The sequence below is a fragment of the Plectropomus leopardus genome, chromosome 8, assembly GCF_026936395.1.
Source record: "Plectropomus leopardus strain MGB_pleo_1.0 chromosome 8, ASM2693639v1, whole genome shotgun sequence".
In the NCBI taxonomy this organism is placed as follows: domain Eukaryota; kingdom Metazoa; phylum Chordata; class Actinopteri; order Perciformes; family Serranidae; genus Plectropomus; species Plectropomus leopardus.
This window is the reverse complement of record NC_142183.1, coordinates 3570613-3590525: the sequence shown is the minus strand read 5'-3', so window position 1 is coordinate 3590525 and position 19913 is coordinate 3570613. Positions and strand designations below refer to the sequence as shown.

The 19913-nt window shown below is 39.7% G+C and overlaps 1 protein-coding gene across 1 annotated transcript; it reads right to left on the bottom strand.

Moving 5' to 3' along the window:
* Positions 1 to 4307: 4307 nt before the first annotated feature.
* Positions 4308 to 19012, bottom strand: slc26a2 (solute carrier family 26 member 2). The gene is made up of 5 exons (XM_042493789.2): positions 18917 to 19012; positions 15665 to 16281; positions 15147 to 15437; positions 13175 to 13623; positions 4308 to 9483 (listed from the first exon to the last, which is right to left on the bottom strand). The coding sequence occupies exons 2-5, from the start codon at positions 16265 to 16267 to the stop codon at positions 8655 to 8657; spliced, it is 2172 nt and encodes a 723-aa protein (XP_042349723.1). The 5' UTR covers positions 16268 to 16281; positions 18917 to 19012; the 3' UTR covers positions 4308 to 8654.
* Positions 19013 to 19913: the final 901 nt, after the last annotated feature.

Here is a 19913-nt window from a genome sequence, read left to right as displayed (position 1 = left end):
AAAGCAGAGTCCAGACGACATCTAAGGATCCACATTCACCTTGAATCTCATCAATGTGTTGAATTTTCTCTCGCCAGACGGTCGTCTATCATCTGAGTACAGCTGCAAGGACAAAGAACCAAAAACAGGATAAAAAGTACACTTTAGGCGTAAAGCTCTTGCAGCTCCTCTGTAGAACAAAGTAGAAGTAAAATCATAGTTGTAGAATCTAATAATAATAATGTTTTATTGAATATTGGACTGTTGTTTTAGACTACATTACCCAATTGTTCCAGTAAAGTCATGTTATCAAAGTCAAGAGCAAATTGTCTGGAGTGAGTAGTATTAAAAACAGTTAATCAGTTATATGCAGTCAAGCTGCAAAGACACAACATATCTGACTTTGCCTCGGGATGCAGGTGGTGATTTTCATGAAATCCTGCTCACCTTGAAACTCGAGAGTGAAGAAAAACTGGTTTTTCATTAGGTCAGTTCTCACCATCACTGAGGTTATCAGAGCACAAGATCTCCCAGACCAAGGTGTTGTCATCAACATATTTTGACTATACAAAAGTTAAAAAACTTCAAAAAGTTCAGGATATCACAAAAAAAGCTGTGTGTGAAGCTTTTTATATCGGGGTCTTGGACTTGACATGACAAAGCCCAATTTGGACTGTTTGTTCAAAGCTAAAACTTTATAAAGTGCCAGACTCAACTTCCCTTTAGTAACTCAACTTAGCTTAACTTAAAATTTCCCAGTCGTGTTAAATATATGACATTATGTTAAAATGAACCAGGAGAAAAGGAAAGCAGAGGAGGAAAGGTATAAAAATTCAGTTTATTTGGATCGTCCAAATACAGACAGTTTATAGATTATTTGTAAGAGTTTATTAGTGGAGATTCAACTGTTTTGCTTTATTCTGTTGATTTATTTGGAAGATTCTCAGATTCACAGTGTGTGTTAATTCATGAACATATGTACATATTCTCAGACTAATTTAGTTGGACTTGAGCTATCCATTAAACCTAAGCAGCATGATATTTAGTCTTGGTTGGTTTTATTTGGGATTTCAGAGACAAAGACTGAACTAATGACTGAACCCGTAACCTGAAACTAGCACTGACTTTTATCTGGAGCCAGGGTTTCTTTTGTCCTTTTGTAATTTTGTCATCAAGGTGAAGTCCTAATGAGAGGCAAAGTGTGAAAACGAGCACACTGGGATTTAAATAAAGTCTTTAAATGTATTGTTACTCTGAGAGGCAGCAAAAACTATATTTAGTCATTAACACAGGTACATACCAAAACTATTTACAGTTTGAAATGTAAAGTAATGTTAAAAAAATAAGGGTTTTACCCAGTTTTCTCCAATGTGAGTACATCTTTAATCCCCAATAATATGAAATAAATAGAGGAGCACTCAGAGACTGCAGACCTCTACCAAGGCCAAATGCTTTTACTTGCAAAGTTAACAAAAGTGCAGAATAATTTGTGTATTGGTCCTGTTTATCAGATCCACTTCAGAATTTAATGGGTTCTTCCTTGGCCAATGTTACATCCTCCCACTGAATTTTCTAGTAAATTTGTTCGAATTTTTTTGCGTAATCCTGCTGACAAACAGCCAAACTGAACTGAAAACATAACGCCCTTGGCTGAGGTAATAATAAAGATTACAGCAGAGTTACTGTTTTGATTTAACGCTCGCATTAAAAGTTCAGCCTCAACTTTTAACATTTACTTAATTCAACACATACATTTACATACAAATTAACCTCCAGTTTTTTCCCCCTTAAATCACGTCAATGCACTGAGATAAGCAGCTGCAGCACAAATGAGAGTAAATGCACACTTGAGTCAGTGTTTGCAGAGTACAGTGTTCTTTAAAAAGGGCTATTTGATAAGGCACTACTGGAAGAAAAAGGCACTGATGCAATCTGTTTAAAAGCATTATATCAGATCCACAGAATGGGTACATACACATAGTGTATCCCTTTATTATGCATGCCAAATAAAGTCATATTTCTTAATATAAAGCAATATATAACATATTCAAAGGCTGGCTCTCCCCATTAACTCAACTCGTAAATGTTCTGCAGGCGTCTGTAAATAGGTAGACTCGTTCCAAACTGATAAACAAAACAAACCAACAGATCATGGAAATTTCCAAGAATAATTTCTTAAAATCCTTGACTGAACACCTCCACACTACAGATCTACATTGCAGTAAAAATGTATGATGAATTTCAGGGATTGATGGCCTATACAGTGTTTTAAAAATCACTTCTTTCATATATTTTCCCTGCAGCAAAACAAAGTCATAATTCCTTTTTATCTGCTCTCTGTATCATGGATCTATATAAAAGCAGCTATAAAAACACACCTCTGCCAAATTTATATTGACAAGAATATTGGAGAAAAGAAGCTGTGAAAAAATCTATCACATCTAATTTACTGCAAATCCAAAACCAGCTCTGTTGTGTCCCAAGGCCAACTCCTGCACAACAACCAACCTTCAACATTTCATGTTTCTAATATAATAAAAGATACATTTCCATAATTAAAAAAACAAAAAACAGTCTGTTGCTTTCGTCCTTCAAACCTTCATTAGTTTGTTCAGCTAATTATTGAGGCGTAAGAAGCAGGTCACTGCAGTTTTCTTCTTATTCAGACTGTAAGATCAGGATGAAACAAAAGCATCACAGCTGAAATTATTCCTTTAAATTCGGTGGTAAAAGTAAATAAGCACTCAGTTTGGAGTTTTCTAGTGTATTTCAGCTTCCCTGTCATTATTTAGCAACAACTCTGCAGCTGTTCCTAAACATTTATTATGGACTGATTAAAGCTGGCAGGATATTTTTGATTGAGATAGCTATGTCCACTCAAGTCTTAATCCTGAGTACATTTTACTGAAAACATGAACATAATCAACAGATATTTGATTGGCAACTATTCTGATCATTGAATTATCAAGTCCTTGCATATATTTTTTAAATTTGATAATAGCGTGCCCCAGGGATGAGGTTTTTCTGTGGGTCAGTACTGAAGTTGGCTTCGCCCTGGTTCCCTCATCAAATGTGGGATTTTTGATTATTGCACAAAATAAGCTCTGTGGCAAACAAATGTTTATGATACTAATAGGCTTAGTTCAGCATAATCTTCACAAATGAACACCACTCTTAAGCTTTTCTGAAGCATAAATTCAATCGCCACAAGTAAAAAGCTAATGTTAGGCTATAAACTACACTACGGTCGCACAATTTATCGTTGATCGCACAACAAAGCTGTCAAGCCGTGTTTGGTGCATCTCTGTGTGATGACATTTAGTCTCATTTAACCACTTGTTAGCAAATGTAGGCAGAAAGTCTTTTTTTTACTGACAAAATTCAGGTTGTAGTAGAAAACATTAAAAGGCTCTTCAGCTTGTATTAACCTCAGACCTTATTTCTAACCAAAAACCCAGTCAAAAAACTCACTGACTGAGATGACTGCATGGGAGGTGCTGACAGGCTAAATAATTTATAGGACTAATTCCTGGAGTAATCTATTTGACGCTGTCCTTTGTCATACAGGATAATAAATGGATAGCTTTGGATTTCGGACTGTTCAGATAAAACACACAGTTTGAGGAAGTCACTTTGAACTCCGAGAAATCACACAGGGCATGCTTCATTATTTTCTGGCATTTTATTGACAAAGTAAGTGGCAGGTTAATCAGTAATGTAAGAGCAGTTAGTTGCCGCCCTGGTGAAATTCACAATGACGTATTTTGGTGAGAAGGGTGTGGTGTAGTTTTCCTGAACTCTTCTCAGCTAGATTGTAAAGGCTGTTATTCAAGAGGGTGGGGCTGGATGGTTTAAAAACAAAAAGTAGAGGAAGTGCAAGCCCCAACAATGATGTTACACAGAGCAACATTCCTGCACAGCGGTTTGTGATTGTCAGAAGTGCTCTGTAAATACACAGAGCTGCATTCAGTTGATGACAGTTAAACTCATTCATATTTGTACAGTCGCAGTAAAGGCCTGGTGCTCTAAGGCAGACAGTGGGACTATTGATGCTCTGTCGCTAACAGATTATAGTTAATTCTAAACACAGATTCAGTAAAACACACAGCTGCTGGATTTCCTTGACTCAGAAAAAAACATACACCATAGCTGTTCAATCACAAATAACCTGGATACACAAAAACAATCATTTTGAGTGCTATTTAGGCAAATATCCTTGTTCATATTTTATTTCATAAAAATACTATGATATATTAAAGCACACATACATGTTCAGTATATGTAAGACACATCTTTGAACAGTGACAAACAAAAACTCTGCACTGATATAGTTTTGCATAGTTTTAATATATGCATATATATTTTAACATGACATGTAAAATAAGGGGATAACTGGAATTTAAAATGCTTCAACCAGCAAATAGATTTCCAAAGAAAGTAAAAGTGAGTAATAAGCAAAGTAATACAGATTTGAACCAAAATAAACTGTTTCTTCTACATTTACTTAAGATGCAACATAAAAGCAGATGAAAACTTCTGCAACCCCAAAATCCCAAGTCAGCAGCTTTTTTTGCAGTTACATTTTTAGCTTAAAAAGAAAAAAAAGGATGAAAAAGAAAAAAACTAATGTAAACTACAAAAGGCTCTTATTTATATTTCATATAGTGCTGTCACATGTCACTACTTTATTAGAGAAAATACCTAATGTGAACTTTTTAACTGTTTCCATAAGTGCTTTAAACTGTAAATAATGTTACTAGGTAGTTGTTACAGAAACAACTAAAGCTACAAACACAATTACAACAAAAAGTATCCACTGAGCTTATACCCAACACTTATTATTCTCCCTCCATGTTGGTGTGTGAAAAGCAAAGCATATTAAGGCAGATTAATTTTATTAACATCTGTCAACAAGGCACACCTGATGTGACACACCGGTTAAAAAAACACACAAAAAAAACAGGAAGGCATATTCGTCTACTGGCAATGGAAATATGAGTCTATTGCAAATTTTTAGCAGATTTTCCCCTATTAAAGAAAATAATAAATCTGGGTTATAAAGGTTAGAAATAGTCCTGTGATGTAGTACTGGTTATTAACTGAAAAAAAAAGAAAAATGTTGCTCAAAGTGAAGTACAGGTGTTGCCACTGTGGATTTTCACTTTTTTCCTACATGCACTGTATACACTGGCACCATTTCTGTGGAAGAGCTAAAATAGTTTTAGCATTTAACATGTGAAACATTAATAAATATGTACTTGTCTGTGGCAGTCATGTAGCATCTGTCAACATCTGTTAACATTAGACATGAACGTAAAGCAGTTTGAACTGAAAGACATAAATCCAGTTTTTAAACATACCGCCTTTGTTTTCTGAATTTCAGTTCACATGTTAACGATTTATTTCTTATATGATTTTATTCATTTAATTGAAATAAGTTCTCATGTGAGGCCGTAGTGAGCACTGTAATAAATCTGGACTGCCCTCGATTCAGATGACCCGATTCAATCCCCTGTGACGGTATTTACCCCGCACAAGTCCTTGAGCAGAGCCATTCCCTTTAGCTCCAGTACACCTGGTGTTTTGGGGTTTTTTTGGCCTTAGCTGCCTACCTGACATTCAGCACTGCTCCTCCAAAACCTCCTCCTCCCTCCAGCAAAGGCAAAAGCTATTCAAGTCAAGAATATCCTGTCTTTTCAGCTGCTATTTTTGGGACGTTGTTTAAAGGTGCCCTGTGGAGTTTGTTTACAGTTACTTGACAAAGTGGATTGTGTGTGTCCTTTAGGTCTAACAAATTAGTGCTTTGGCGGGGTCCCTAAAAAAAATCAGGCCCAACCCTCCATGATTGTACAAGGTTTATGTCCAAGCCCTACCCGAGCCTGACCCATGGGAACAATTTGGGGTCCGAGCCTGATTAAAAGCCGGAGTCTTTTTTCCAGCCGCTCTTTTCAGTGCCTTCGCCGGTGTCCGCTCCGCTGGCGTTCTCTGCCGGTGTCTCTGAATGTCCGCTACGCCCTCATTCTCTGCCGCCGTCTCCCCCCTCCCCCCTCCCTCCTTCTGCTCCGTGTGTGTGTGACGGGGACATGATGAGAGGACACGCTGGGCGCGGTTTGAGTTCAGGTGTAGTGAGTTTCCAGCTCTGTTATGCTGAAAGAATAAACGGATATCTGATGTTTGATTCCTTCCACAACAAAGTTGTTAAGTTTTCTTACATCCCTTTAAATCAAGAAGGCCTCACGACCCTCTGTGAAACTTTAAACAACTTTTGATAAACAGTATTTAGTGTGAGACCCAATCAAAAGTTCCACAGCACTGCCATAAGTAAAGAAAATCTCCACAGGGTACCCTTAACTTAAAACGCAGCATCGTGTAGTCAACCCTGAGCATTCCTGTATTACCGAAAAGAAATGACTGGACCTCCATAATTTAAATAATAACAATTTCTAATAATTTATTAAACAAAAAACTGGCTTGCTTTCTTGAGCCAATTTCTTACACACAAAGAAATGAGCTGTTTCCAGGATTGACGACGCAATTCAACATTATATTGAACAAAACAAACTCAAGGAGGCTGTTTTGGTGTAAATCTCACATGGCACTCACTGCAGATCACAGTTCCTTAAAATCGAACTTTGATCCCATTCATCACACAGCTGACAGTTGTGTAATTACCGAGTTACAGTAACAGTCAGTAATGCTGTCACCCTCAGCAAACATAGATTGTAGACAAACATAAAGCACTATATCAAAGTGACATTCAGTACAGAGCTTCCAGCATAGAAAAAACACCAGAGCTGAGGACATCTGTCCCGAAACAAGGTCGATCATTTCAAACAACATAACCTTTTGTTTTTATAAAATATCTGCAAAGACGTTAGAGGTTGTAAAATCAAAAGGTGCTCTATGCATATGTCAGAGGACCTGATAAGAACAAATGTAGAATTTAAATATTTGCACAATATACAGATATCGCTAAAGGCACAGAAACGTGAATCTTGCAAAATACAAAGTAAATGGAAACTGTACTGGTGTTTGTCTGCGCGAGTCAAGCACTCTCTCCCATTCATCTAACAGTCAGTGTGCATTGACTGCATTATGGCTTTGTAAACATGATCAAGTATTTCCCCCAAAAAAAACCCTTCTCCTTTCATTATCACTGGTGTTAGAGAAAACTGCATTATGTAACTTTAATCAGTTACATTACAATCATGTTCAGAAAAAAAAAATATTAAAGGCAGAAAGTAAGATTCTGATCTGTAGAAAAACTGCATGTTTCATTTTAGAGGATCAGACCTTTAGAGTGATGACTTGTGAGATCATAAACTTCATAAACATAAGTTTCAGAGTTCCTCTAGAAACAGATTTCTCCACTACAGACCTTTTTACTTTTTTGCACATATCCCAACCTACAACAGACATTATCTGCCCTCACAGAGTAACAGGTGGAAGTTGCACATTTTTCCAGGATTGCAATTTATGGGCAAGGACTCTGTGAGTAAATTATATATAATTTTAGTTAACTATGGTCCTTTGCTGAGATATATAATAAAAGTTATCAGCAACTCTGGATGCCACTCAGTTGCAGGGGCACTTAAGGTAGCATTAAAAACTGATCATTAAAAATGCACTATTATACAAAACATGTTACCTTAACATTAGCTGTAACTTTAAGGGTCACAGTTTTAAAATGAGTTAGGATGTGACTCTAAAGCCACTTTCTCTATAGAAAAAAAACAAGAACAAAACACCAACATCTGGCTTTTGTCTTAAATAAGAACGGTTACAATCAACACCGGACCAATGACTCTGCATTAGTCACAGCTATTCCCCGTCTCCAGTTCTGATCGACTTTGATTGGCAGTGATAAAAACATAACGCAGTTATTGTTGTTTTTGCTCCTTTTCTGGCCTGATGCAATGACGCACCACCATAACCTCCTTCCATTTCTGTACAAGCAGCGCTTAAAAATTGTTCCAAATTAGTCAGTCAAGTTTGAAAAGCAACTGAATAGTAACAATAACAGATAAAAAGAAGGTAACCGCTGTAACATTTTCTCTGGCCTCCATGCTGCGCTAATCCCATAAAATCATATTGTCTATTACCTACTTTTAGCGTGTTCTCTGGTGTTTAAACTAAAACAAATACGGCCACAATCCACAATAAATTATCTTAAATCAATCTTTGAAAATTCATAGACATGGAATAAAATTTCCCCTTTACCTTAAGTAATTGATGTTGGTACATGTTTTTTTTCCTTCAATATTGGCCACTGTAAAAAAAATGTCAAATTTAAATTCAAGTGGCATTAAAAGAGTCTTAAAAAGTCTTAAATCTCACTGGCTTTAAGTAGTCAGAGCCCTGAATAACTGTCGGTGCAGTGTTGGTGGGTGACTGTTTATGAAGCTGTTTGGGTGTACGTGTGCAAAAAAGAGAAAATGTAACTTTAATTGAAGTACAGATGTTGCCATTGTGCAGTTTCACTTTTTACTATAAGGACTATGTAATTTGGCTCCATTTAAAAGTTATTTAAAAGTTATGGAGGATAGATGTGGGGTTCTTGCACTCCAGAAATCACTGCAGCATCACAAGGCACCGAGGCTGTAATGGACCTTTGTCTTTTACTGTGTGAACTGTAAAACTGCATTTATGTAAACAGATATTTGGATGGACCTTCCTTAACATTTGGTGTCATAATCTCCGTTCGGAGCTGAGAGGCTTTGGACATAATGGATGGCATCTGCGATGGTGAAGAATATAAGTTTGTTCTCTCCTTCATCACTTCCTTTTTTGTCGGGGAAGTATCCGCCTCTCTCCAGTGCGTCCAGTACTGAGGTATTACAGTGAGCCAGGACCACTTTGATCCCAACTTCTCCATAATCTTTGCGGACCTCTTTCAGAGCATTCACTCCAGCTGTATCCAGGAACAGGACGGCGCTGCAGTCGATCGCCAAGCTGCGTACGCTACGGGAAGATTTCTTGTCGAGCATCAAGGTTGTGGTCGCACCGGCTTCAGCGTCACCCTCTTTCATTGCACCGTCCGACTTCATATTCTGGACTCCTGCAACCTCTCCTTGCTGTCTTTTCTTCTTCTTGAGCTTCATTAGCCGAGTTTTCTCCTTCAAAGGATCGAGTCCTACGCACCTGTAGAGAGATTTTTTGAACAAGCTCTGGTTGGCGTAATAGATTGGAGCTTCGTACCTAAAAACAGCCACTCCAGGGTGTGTCTGAAGGCCGCGGTAAGACGACAGGTCCTCGTAGTGCTCCCTGGTCGGAGCCCGACCAAGCTCCAGGACCTGGGCTTTCTGCGTTCGGCCCAGGACGCAGAGCGCTGACACCAAAACCCCCACAAGCAGACCGAGCTCTGTGTTGACCAGCGCAGAGGTTGCCATGGTTATCAGCCAGATGCATGCATCGACGCGGTTGACGCGCCACATGGCGGGAATGTCTCTGAACTTCCTTAAAGCTCCGCGAAGGTTAACCAGGATGATGACGGCTAATACACATCTGGGCAAGAGAGGGAAGAAAAAAAACAAGCAGGAAACGCCAAAGTTTAAGAGCGTCAATAAAGGTATTCATGGAAGAAAGCACTTATGCCACATTACCTCTACAGGGTACTCAACTCACTCTTTTTGGTGTTCTTTTACCAAAGGTTGCGGTTAGTATCAGGTACTCTTTTTTTGGTACTGCCTCGGTCGAAGTCGTGGAGACAGTGGAGTTAAAACACTGCAGATCACTGAGTACAAGAGAATCATCACTAAAATTGTCACTTTTCTCAGGACACCCTGCAGAGCCCCGCCACTGCTGAATAGCTAAGTTACCGTCAACAGCTAATTCACTTGACTCAGATTTTTTTTAAAATGGCAGCCCTAACTGTAAACTACAAAGGTACAATTAATGTGGTACGGACGTTCTTCTGTTTGGATGCTGATAAAAGAATTCACACAGTGGGCTCGTTCAAGATAAACTGCGCCTCGCCCGGAGAGTAGATGAGATCAGGCAGCAGCAGCAGCAAGGGGCGGTAACAAAAAGCTGCAGTCAAGTCTGACAGATTTAAAGATCCTGTATTTTCAGCAACCTTCAAAGAATATATAGTACTATATATACTACTATTAACGTTAAATATTACAGTTAAAAGGTTCTACAAAATGTGATGTCTCTGGTTTAAACACAGAGCCAGTCCGCTCTTTGATCAGGCTGCAGCCACAATGCCCTCGGTCATGCAGGCAGTCAAGCAGTCGGTGGAGAGCAGCTGCAGCTCCAAAAAACCTCTAAAAGCTGCATCGGCCTCGATAACGGAGAATATCGCTGCCCACGTGTGCATGATGTCAAAGCAAGTTGGTCACAAACCTAACCGGCGTGCACTGTGAAAACTCGGCGGCCGTCGAGTCTGTGCTGGCCTGACTCATCTCAAACAAGCCTAGTGTCCCGTTGCAGATGATTAAAATAGAAATAAAATGAAAAATAAAAACGAAATAGAATACAGGAAAAAAAACTGGTACTAAATATGATTTGAGTTGAGCTACCGTGCAGTAGAATTTAGTCACTGCTCTGACGAGTGAAAGCTACAAGGTGTTTAAAAAAGCCCAGTTTGAGTCCTCACTTCACATTTACAAAAAGAAAGCTTAAAACTGGAAACAGCATTTGACTTCAGTTAGCCTAAATGTTTTTAAACTGCCAGTGTAAGTTTTGCCAACTGTTTTTCATCTTACATTTTTTAAAAGCAAAACCACTGAGGGGAGATGGTGACGCTACTGGGAGCACCAGACAGAATCAGCTCGAGAGATTAAAAAAAAAACAAAAACTACATCAATAAAGAGAGAAGAGGATAATAAAAGAAAAAGGGAACAAAGATATAACAAGATGTGGCCTCATTGATGAAGCTACTGTATAAGATCACAGTGTGTTTCTGCTACACAGTGTGTGTGTGTGTGTGTGTGTGTGTGTGTGTGTATGTGCGTGCACGTAGATAACACACCAGAGGAAGATCGATACCACTCATCAGCTGCACTCACACTGTTTACTCTCTAGTTGGTAATGAACTCATTCTTTTGAGTCATATTTCTGCTCCTTGTTCTTCTTTATTCCATGTTTTTTTTGTTTTAGTGTTAAATGAAAGCATTTTAAAAACTATTTCTCTGCACTACAAGGCCGTTACCTGAAGATATTTGAACTAGTGCCGCTTCTGCAGAGCGAGCAAAGTCAGCATTAACAGTGAACTGTGTATTTGTCGACCCTTGAAGTCTCTTTTCATGGCAAACAAGATAAGAACCACCAGCAAATGTTTAAGTAAACCCGAAAGAAAACCCTTCAGTCCTGCAACAACTGAAACATTTGAAGTTTTTTCTTTAAAAAAAACTGTATCGACCAGGGCACAAAAATCAAACATCATGTGGCTGCTCAGCACCAAAATGTGCATGGCTCTCAGCTGCACGTGGCTGATGCTCCATAATGATTAGTCTCCTGAACGTGCAGTTTTCAGATTAGAGATAAATGCCGTCTCTGGTTTGGAATCTGACTTTGGCCTCTGAGAGCAGAATAGCTGCTTACAGGTGAAAATCATGGAATGAGTCAAACAGGCACAACTGCCCTGGCCAGATTTTTGCAGAAGTAGAAACTATTTTTAGGAAAAAGTTACAGCTTGGAGTCACTGAGGATTTTCTCAGTTACTTTCGACTTGACATCTGTACTTTTTAAAGCCAGATTATTTTTCTTATTTTATCACCCCCATCCATATGGTTTGGACCCGGGCTTCTTAAACTTAATATTTAGAGCTCCGAATCTGATTTCTGTTCAAGGTCAAACGTCTGGAACGATTGGTGCTAAGCAAATGACTTTTATTAAACTTGCTTATAACTGAATTCTCTCGAACAGCCTCAACTATCTATCTGTCGTCAGCGCTGTATTCTGAGGACATTGCTGTGTGAATGTCTGTGCTTTGTGTCGTAGCGGCGTTTAACATTTCCACTCTTCACAGCTCCAGCTGTCTCTGTGTAAATTAAACACATGGGCTTCGTGCTGGATTGGGGCAAAATGAAAGCGTATTTCTCTGTCCACTTTTCGTTTCATTTGGACGCTGAAGTTTCACTTTCTCGTGCTCAGCAGGACAGAATGTGAAAGCCCATTGCCGTTAGCTAACTTGCTAATTTTGAACAGGCGCCTGTTAGCCGATTCCTAAACTCTGACACGTGATGACTTAAAGTCAACATCACCATGACAACGATGTAAAACATAATAATAATGATAAAGTAAAGAGAAAGGACTCCATTTGGGCCCTAAATAAGTAAAAGGGTCTCTTAAGTGTGCAATGTAAAACTAAAAGCTTCTAGAGTTAATTGGGATGTTCAATCTTAGACCACAGTTGGGACACACCCTGGGACATGATCAGCCCCGGCGGGCCCGAAACACTCAGTGATCTCAAGGTCCACTACTGATGATGTGTCCAACATTTAATCATAGAGTGAGATTAAATCATAGAACAAGTAGCAAATACATTTATTTCTGCTGTATATTTCTCTCCTCTGAGAGAGATGGGGATGTGATGGGAGGAGGAGGCAGAGCGACAGCCTGATCCGGCGCGGAGGATATAGTCTGATCCGACCTCCCTGGTTCTGCTTCCTCTCTCTGTCTCTCTCTCCTTCCTCTAACTTATGTTGACCTTCCCACAGAGTCTTCATAGCGTGTTTCAGGTGTGCAATTAGAGGATAATAACAGCTAGTCCTTATTATTATCCTCTCTCGCCTGCTCTGAAGTGGTGAATTTACAGCTTACAGCACCTTAATACCACTCAGTCTCTGGCTTTAGTCTGGTAACGTCGCTGAAGAAACACATCGCTGATCTGTCGTTAGCACCGTTATGCTGCTGTCTCAATGAACGTCCCGCTGAGCCCATTCGAACTTTAAAAACTTTATGTGGAAGACAAAAAAATCAGCATCATAATATTCAGAATTGTCAAATCTCAGTTGACTGATATATTTTTGAGTCTGGTAACAACATATTTGTGTAGTAGAGGTCGGAGCTAATGCCAGGATTGGCTGAAGGAGTTTGTTGGTCAAGGCGAGTACCTCAGTTCAGACTGATACAGAGAACGAAGCAGGGTTGAGCTCACGTCATCAGGATCTTGGTCTTACTGGGCTTACTGATAAGATTATGCAGGTTGTCATTTAATGACAATTAACTAATGATATGTTGTACTTACTTTTGAAGGGAATAGAAAAGTGGCGCGATAACCAGCAGCACCAGCAGCAGGACCAGAGCGCTGACCAGCCCCGATACCTGAGTCTGGCACCCTGTTGACTCCTTGACGAGGGTCTTGGTCAGCGCAGCGCTGGTGGTGAAGCAGCGGAAGAACGACGGCAGGATGTTGCAGAAGCCGATGGCGTACATCTCCTGGTTGGCGTCCACCGTGTAGCCGTGCTTCTTGGCAAACATCTCTGACAGCGAGACGGTGATGGCGAATCCCACGATGGCGATGGAGAAGGCGTCCACAGCTACGTTGGGGATCAGACTCCACATCGGCAGCTGGGGAGGGAGGAAGCCTGTGGGGATGTCACCAGCCACGCCCGACCCGTAGTCTTCGTTGAAGCGGCCAAAGTGAGAAGCCAGCGTCGCGATTACCACCACGAAGAGCTCAAAGGGGATTGGAGCCTGGGTAAGAAAAAAAAAACACGACACATAACTCTAGGATGGATTCAAAATTAAGACCACTGGTGGGTGACGAAAATGTAAAGTTTAGTCTGAGGGTGGCGAGGAGAGACCAACATACTAGATATGTTCAAGAGTTTAATGGGCTTTTTAGGAGATTTTAGGCTCAGATTTCGCTTAACTTTCGAAACTTCTGTTTTATCTGCAGTTTCTATTCTTCAACTGTCATTTGTCAGCCATCTTTTCAACACTCTGCTCTGCTTAAGCTCAGCTGTGCCCTGACTACTATACCAACGCAGTTATAATAATAACAATAATAATAACCTTTATTTCTGTAACGCTTCTCTAAACCAGTTACAAAGTGTTTCATAATACAATACCATACAAGAAATATCATTCTTCATCATTCACAGAAAATGCAATTAAATTCAAATATATACACATCCATATATGTAGACTATATCCACACATACAAATACACACACAAATATACATACTTCCGTATATACACACACTACATACCAATATATATATATCTACACACACACACACACACACACACACACACACACACGCCCATCCATCCATCACATATACACAACCACATTTGTGTACACACGCACACACACACACACACACACACACACACACTTACATACAAAGTAATACAAATGGCAGTGTGTACAGGTGTGTTTTTAAACTGAGAAACTGACTCGGCTGATTTGATGTTGATGGAAAGTTTGTTCCACAGATTTGGGGCTAATTTTAAGCTCATATCAGCATTAACAATGTATAGCTGAGGCTAATGTGTTTAAATGGATCCCATCACAGTCTTACATTTCATTCCCACATCAAATATTTATCTAAAGCCAGGCTTCGCTAAAGCTCAGCTCAGATTACAGGACGGGCTGATTTATCCGTGATTCACCTCACAACAATCAAAGTAAAAATCTGGTTATTTTAGAGGTTGACAGGTCAAGTCTTAACCTCCTCAACTGCTTGCAGGCTCCTCAGGGCTGCCCTGGTAATTTTAAACGTTTGATATTTCGTGTTTTAAATTTGGATAATTATGGTTATGTCACTAATAAGCAGCTGATGATGTTGGCAAGCAGCAGTAAACATTCCAGCCCTTAAGGCTAACGTTACCTCGCCTACTTCTGTTGACAGATATCAACACTGACAGTTAAAGGTTCACGTCTAGTTCTCATTCAAGAATAGACGACACATTTTCTCATCCAGACTTGTTCAGCCTTCTGCTTTTGTTTCTCTCGTTGTCACAACTCAACACGTATTAAAGCTATTAAACAAATGTGTGGAAATAACCTGAAAAATGATATTTTAACAAGTAATTTCATTATACACACAAAATTCTATGACTTTTTCAAAACTTTTTACAAATTCAACAACTTTTCCATGCCTGGAAAATGTCACTGTAACATTCCATGACTTTTGCCAGTTTTCCATGACCGTGGGAACCGTGGAGGACTAACGTCTGGAATGAACTCAGCAGTACTTTCTGTGTTTACCTTGAGTTTGGCTTTGAAGCGATCGTTGAGCTCTTTGGTGGGTATCAGTACCAGCAAACACACCAAACTGGTCACCAGGTCACAGATGTTGGTGTTTCCCACGTTGGTGAGCACACTGTACCAGGTCTTAAACAGAGTGAACCAGCCCTGAGGTCTGGGGATCTTCAGGCCCAGAAGGTACTTGAACTGGGACGTGAGGATGGTGAGGGAGGCTCCTGTAGCGAAGCCGCTGAGAAGGGAGTCTGAGAGGTAGACTGAGACGAAACCAACCTGGAAGATGCCCATCAGCACCTGAGAGACAGAGAGAATAAGAAGAAGTGAGGGGGACATCCAAGGACATATTTGGAAAAAGACACTTGCGATGTTCTTGTCTTCATTGCTGCCAGCCAAAGAGAAGAATAGATGCTTTTGTTTACACAGCATGTAGGGATGTCCTGATCCGATCTGAGTCATTTGATACTATCTGCCGATACCGAGTCCCAACCCAATACTTGAAATGATCGCCCCAGCTCACTCACCTGGTAAACTCCGGCGGTAAACGTTACGGTAGCTCCCACTGTGATTGCATAGCAGCTTCGGTCACATTCCACGCTGCCGTTCCCCTGGCCGGCCAGCAGGACGGCGCTGCTGTTTCCGCTGCTGCCGCTTTCTGTGAGGTATCCTGCCAAAGCTAACTCCCTGTCCACAACCTGACCCACCAGCAGGCAGAGCACCCCAAAGATCCCCACTGAGATGTGCTTAGAGGAGCCTAAGAGGGCGTAGATGATGGACGAGAAGAAAGAAGTATAGAGACCGTAGATGGGGTCCTGACTGGCTAACAAGGAGTACGCAATGGACTGAGGGACCAGCAGGATTCCCACAATCAGTCCCGACATGACATCGCCCAGGATCCACTCCCTGAGCTGGTAGCGCGGCAGCCACGTCAGAATCGGGACGAAACCCAGTACTTTGGATTTAGCTTTCTTTGGGGTGCACGAGCAGTGTTTCTTTAGACGATGTGACACAACGGATTTCCAGCTTTTGGACTTTTCCTTCTCGATTCTTTCCAGGATGAGAGGCTGCAGCTGGTCGCTCTCCGCTCCGTCTTCTGCCGATGTGCAGCAGTCATCGCCATGAGTCATGATCGAGCCCTGATCTGTGGAGATTTAAAGAAAAAAAAATTCAGTTTCACGCAGACACACGCCAAACTGAATTTAGACAACTAGTGGTGGCGAAAGCCCCCAGCTGCTTCATCGTGTCTCAGCCAAAACGTTGGAGATGAAAACACCAAACCAACCGCCGAGCAGCATGTGCGATCGGTGTCTGCTTGAGTGGAAATATCCCTTTAGCAGAAAGCATAGTCTGTAATCGTAATTCATAACGGGAAACCAGAAGACCGTCTTGTCGCAAGTCAGGCAGTTAGCTCATTAACAACATAACCCAGTGCTGAAGAAACAAAGCGTATTTACCGTGTGCACGAACAACAACGCAAACAATCAGGCAACAACTTTACCATATATAATAAATTTCAAGTTTCAATCTTGATTCAGTGATACTCAACTTAGGGCCTGCGGGTAAAATTTACCCGGTCTGGGGGTAAAATCTGGCCCCCAATAAGTTCCCAGTTGGCCCCCCAACCATAATCATCATAATAAAAAATAAAGACATCGACACTGGGAATATTTTTTGTACTTCAGTATACATAAGGTGTCAGAGAACATAAAACAGCATCAAAACAGAGCTTGTTAATTTAAAAAAAGTGCCTGTGGAGGATCCCCCACACCCCCTAAAATCCTAAAAACATTCTAAAATTCTAGAAATGCCTTAAAATTTTGGAAATGTCACATTTATTGGCCTGCTGCAAATGGCCCCGGGCCTCTTGTCATTTTGCAAAAGTGGCCCTCAAAGCAAAGCAAGTTGAGCATCACTGCTTTAACCCTTTGTTTAAATTCCTCACTTCCATACCTCTACTCATGCACTGCGGTGGAGGGAGAGAAGATTAAATGTCAGGTTAGTGGGTGTGGACCTGACTGTATGTGTATGACATTTTACCAAACAGGAGATACATTTCCTCCTCTGATGTAGCATCAAGATAAGAGAAATGCCACTTCCTCTTACTCTTAGAAAAACAGCGTATTCTTTGAAAGTGACTAATGAAAAATAACTCTGACTGGTCATACTGATTATGACTATCAAATTAAGGAAACAGTAAGCAGAAGAAGCTAAGAAGAATCACAAAAACCTGCAGTAATAAAACATTTACTTTATTACTGCAACTGAAACTTCTGATTCAGTGAGTCAGGGAGTCAGTTTGTACGACAGACCTCTTTTACTGTTTAAGCCTTTAAAACTTATATATTAAAATATATATATATATATATATATATATATATATATTTTAATTTGTTATTTTTATATTTATTTATTTATTTATTATGTTTTTATTAAATTTTTTAAAATTATTATTGGGGTTCTTTTGGTGATGATTTTGTCCAAATCCACCCACTCACAAACATTTCAAAGCTAATTTTCAGGTCATTTTCATGTCAACTTTGGCGAGTTTCTTGTAATCTGCAGGACATGCACTGCCAAGTTGCTCTTTGTCTATTTTCTCATGTTTTGTGAAGAAATCGAACCACTTTGTTTAGGTTTCGGAGCTTTAAATACTTGTAAAAGGTGACAGAACTAAACACAACTGATGTTGATCCAGGTTTTAAAGGGTTAAACCACAGAAACTCAACTGAAAGCTGAAAGTAATGGAAATATTGGTCACACCTTTAACACCTGGATAGAGGTCAGTTTTGTAGTGCTGCATTCAAATGCATTTTATTAACAGAAAAACCTTTGAAACCTGTGAAAACTGGTTTGATATCTTTCAAAAATACATGAAAAAATATAATGAGCAACTTGGCGATAAATATCCCACAAACTGCCGCAAATTAAATAAAGGCGATTATTACTGTATTATTGATAACAAAAAATGAGGGAAAAATGAGATAAAGCTTAAAATTCTCTTAATTATATTTTTTAAATGAAGTTTCATGGGAGGGAAAAAGAAAAAAAATGTGTGTGTGTTTTGGTTTTTTTTTTAAATTTTTTAAAATGTATTTATTTTGTACTTTTTTCTTATTACTAATTTCTTGTATATTTTTGGTCTATTTCATGATAAGTTGAGGTTTAAAGGTTTAAATAACACCCAATCACGTTGTTTTACCTGGCTAATGTCCAAACCGTGTTTACTGTAATCCCTGCTGCTCATCCATGCCACTTACTGAGTCCACATGTAGTTTCGTTTCAAAGCCATCGCAGTGGTTTCACTACATTAAAGCACTCTAAAAACTGTAAAAAATAATAGGATTGCTGTGTTTTATTTGCTAAAAGAAGCTGTGTGTAGTGGTGTTAATGAGATTAGAGGTCTTGAATAGAGGCTCTTTAAAAGCTGGCGGTTAGTATCTTTAGCGATAACGCTCTAACGGTCCGTTTGAGTAACAGCGAAACTATATCAAAACGTTACTAAAAGCTAACGTATACCACAGCGAGCTTTATATATTATTTACGATGTAAAAGTATCGCTACATTAACACTTGAGCTTGTTGTTAAGATGCCTGTCCAGCGCTGTGAGGGCAGCTAACAGTCCCGGACCCGCAGCGATGAATGAGCGTCTTTGTAAACAAGTTGTCAACGTGGACACGAAGTCGAAACTTTGTCCAACTGAAGTAAATAAGCGTCAAACTTTATTCCACCGCAGGATATATGAAAACACGGCGCTGTTATCGTGTAAAGTTACTGACCTGAGCTCGAGTCGGTCGCGGTTTACCGAGTTAATCTCAGGTTGTGTCCAGAGAGCGGAGTGTGTGATTCCGCCTCAAATTCATTTTACACTGTAGCTCCCTGCGTGATGACGTCACGCGGAGTGCGTGGCCCCACAGCACGTGATGCGCTGAGCCCAAGATAGTGTATGCGGTAAGATGCATCACTTTGTAGTTTCAAAAAAAAGATAAATGTAGGAAAATAGGAATAAATAGTTGAAAGCAGGCCCGGTTCTAGACTGCTTTTTATGTGGGGCAGTAAGAGATGTATGTTGATATTAGTGATTCTTTAAGTGTGTCTGCTGAACTGTGCCATTTTTATCCAAAGCTTTTTGATAAACAAACTCAATTTTATGCCTTTTGGCATAAATGGCCCCCTCTAGGGTGTGGGATGTTTTCCCAACAATTTTCTAATTCCCAATGAAAATAAAGTGATTCACTGTGGAAATTTTGTTTTTGTGCTGTTGGTATACATAAGGTCTCAGAGTGCATAAAACAGCATCAAAAAAGTGCCAGAGGATCCCCTGCACCCCTGACAGAGGTCCTAGCTAAAACCTAATGTCCTCAAATCCTAGAAACATCCTGAAATCCTAGAAACGTCCTAATATCCTAGAAATGTCCTAATATCCTAGAAATGTTCTGAAATCCTAGAAATGTTCTGAAATCCTAGAAATGTCCCAAAATCATTGAAATCACCGTAAATGCTAGAAATGTCCTTATATCTAAGAAATGTCCTGAAATCCTAGAAATGTAGTAAAATCCTGAAAATGTCTTAAAATCTCAGAAATGTCCTAAAATTCTGAAAATTTGCTAAAATCTGAGAAATATCCTAAAATCGGAGATTGTCCCAAAATCGTAGAAACATGTATGGGCAAGTTGAGTATGACAATAACTGCTCAAAGTGTGATTTTTTTTTTTTTTTTTGGACGCCTATGTTTGGAGTTAGTTGGGCAGATGGAGCATTTTGGGGGCATTGCCT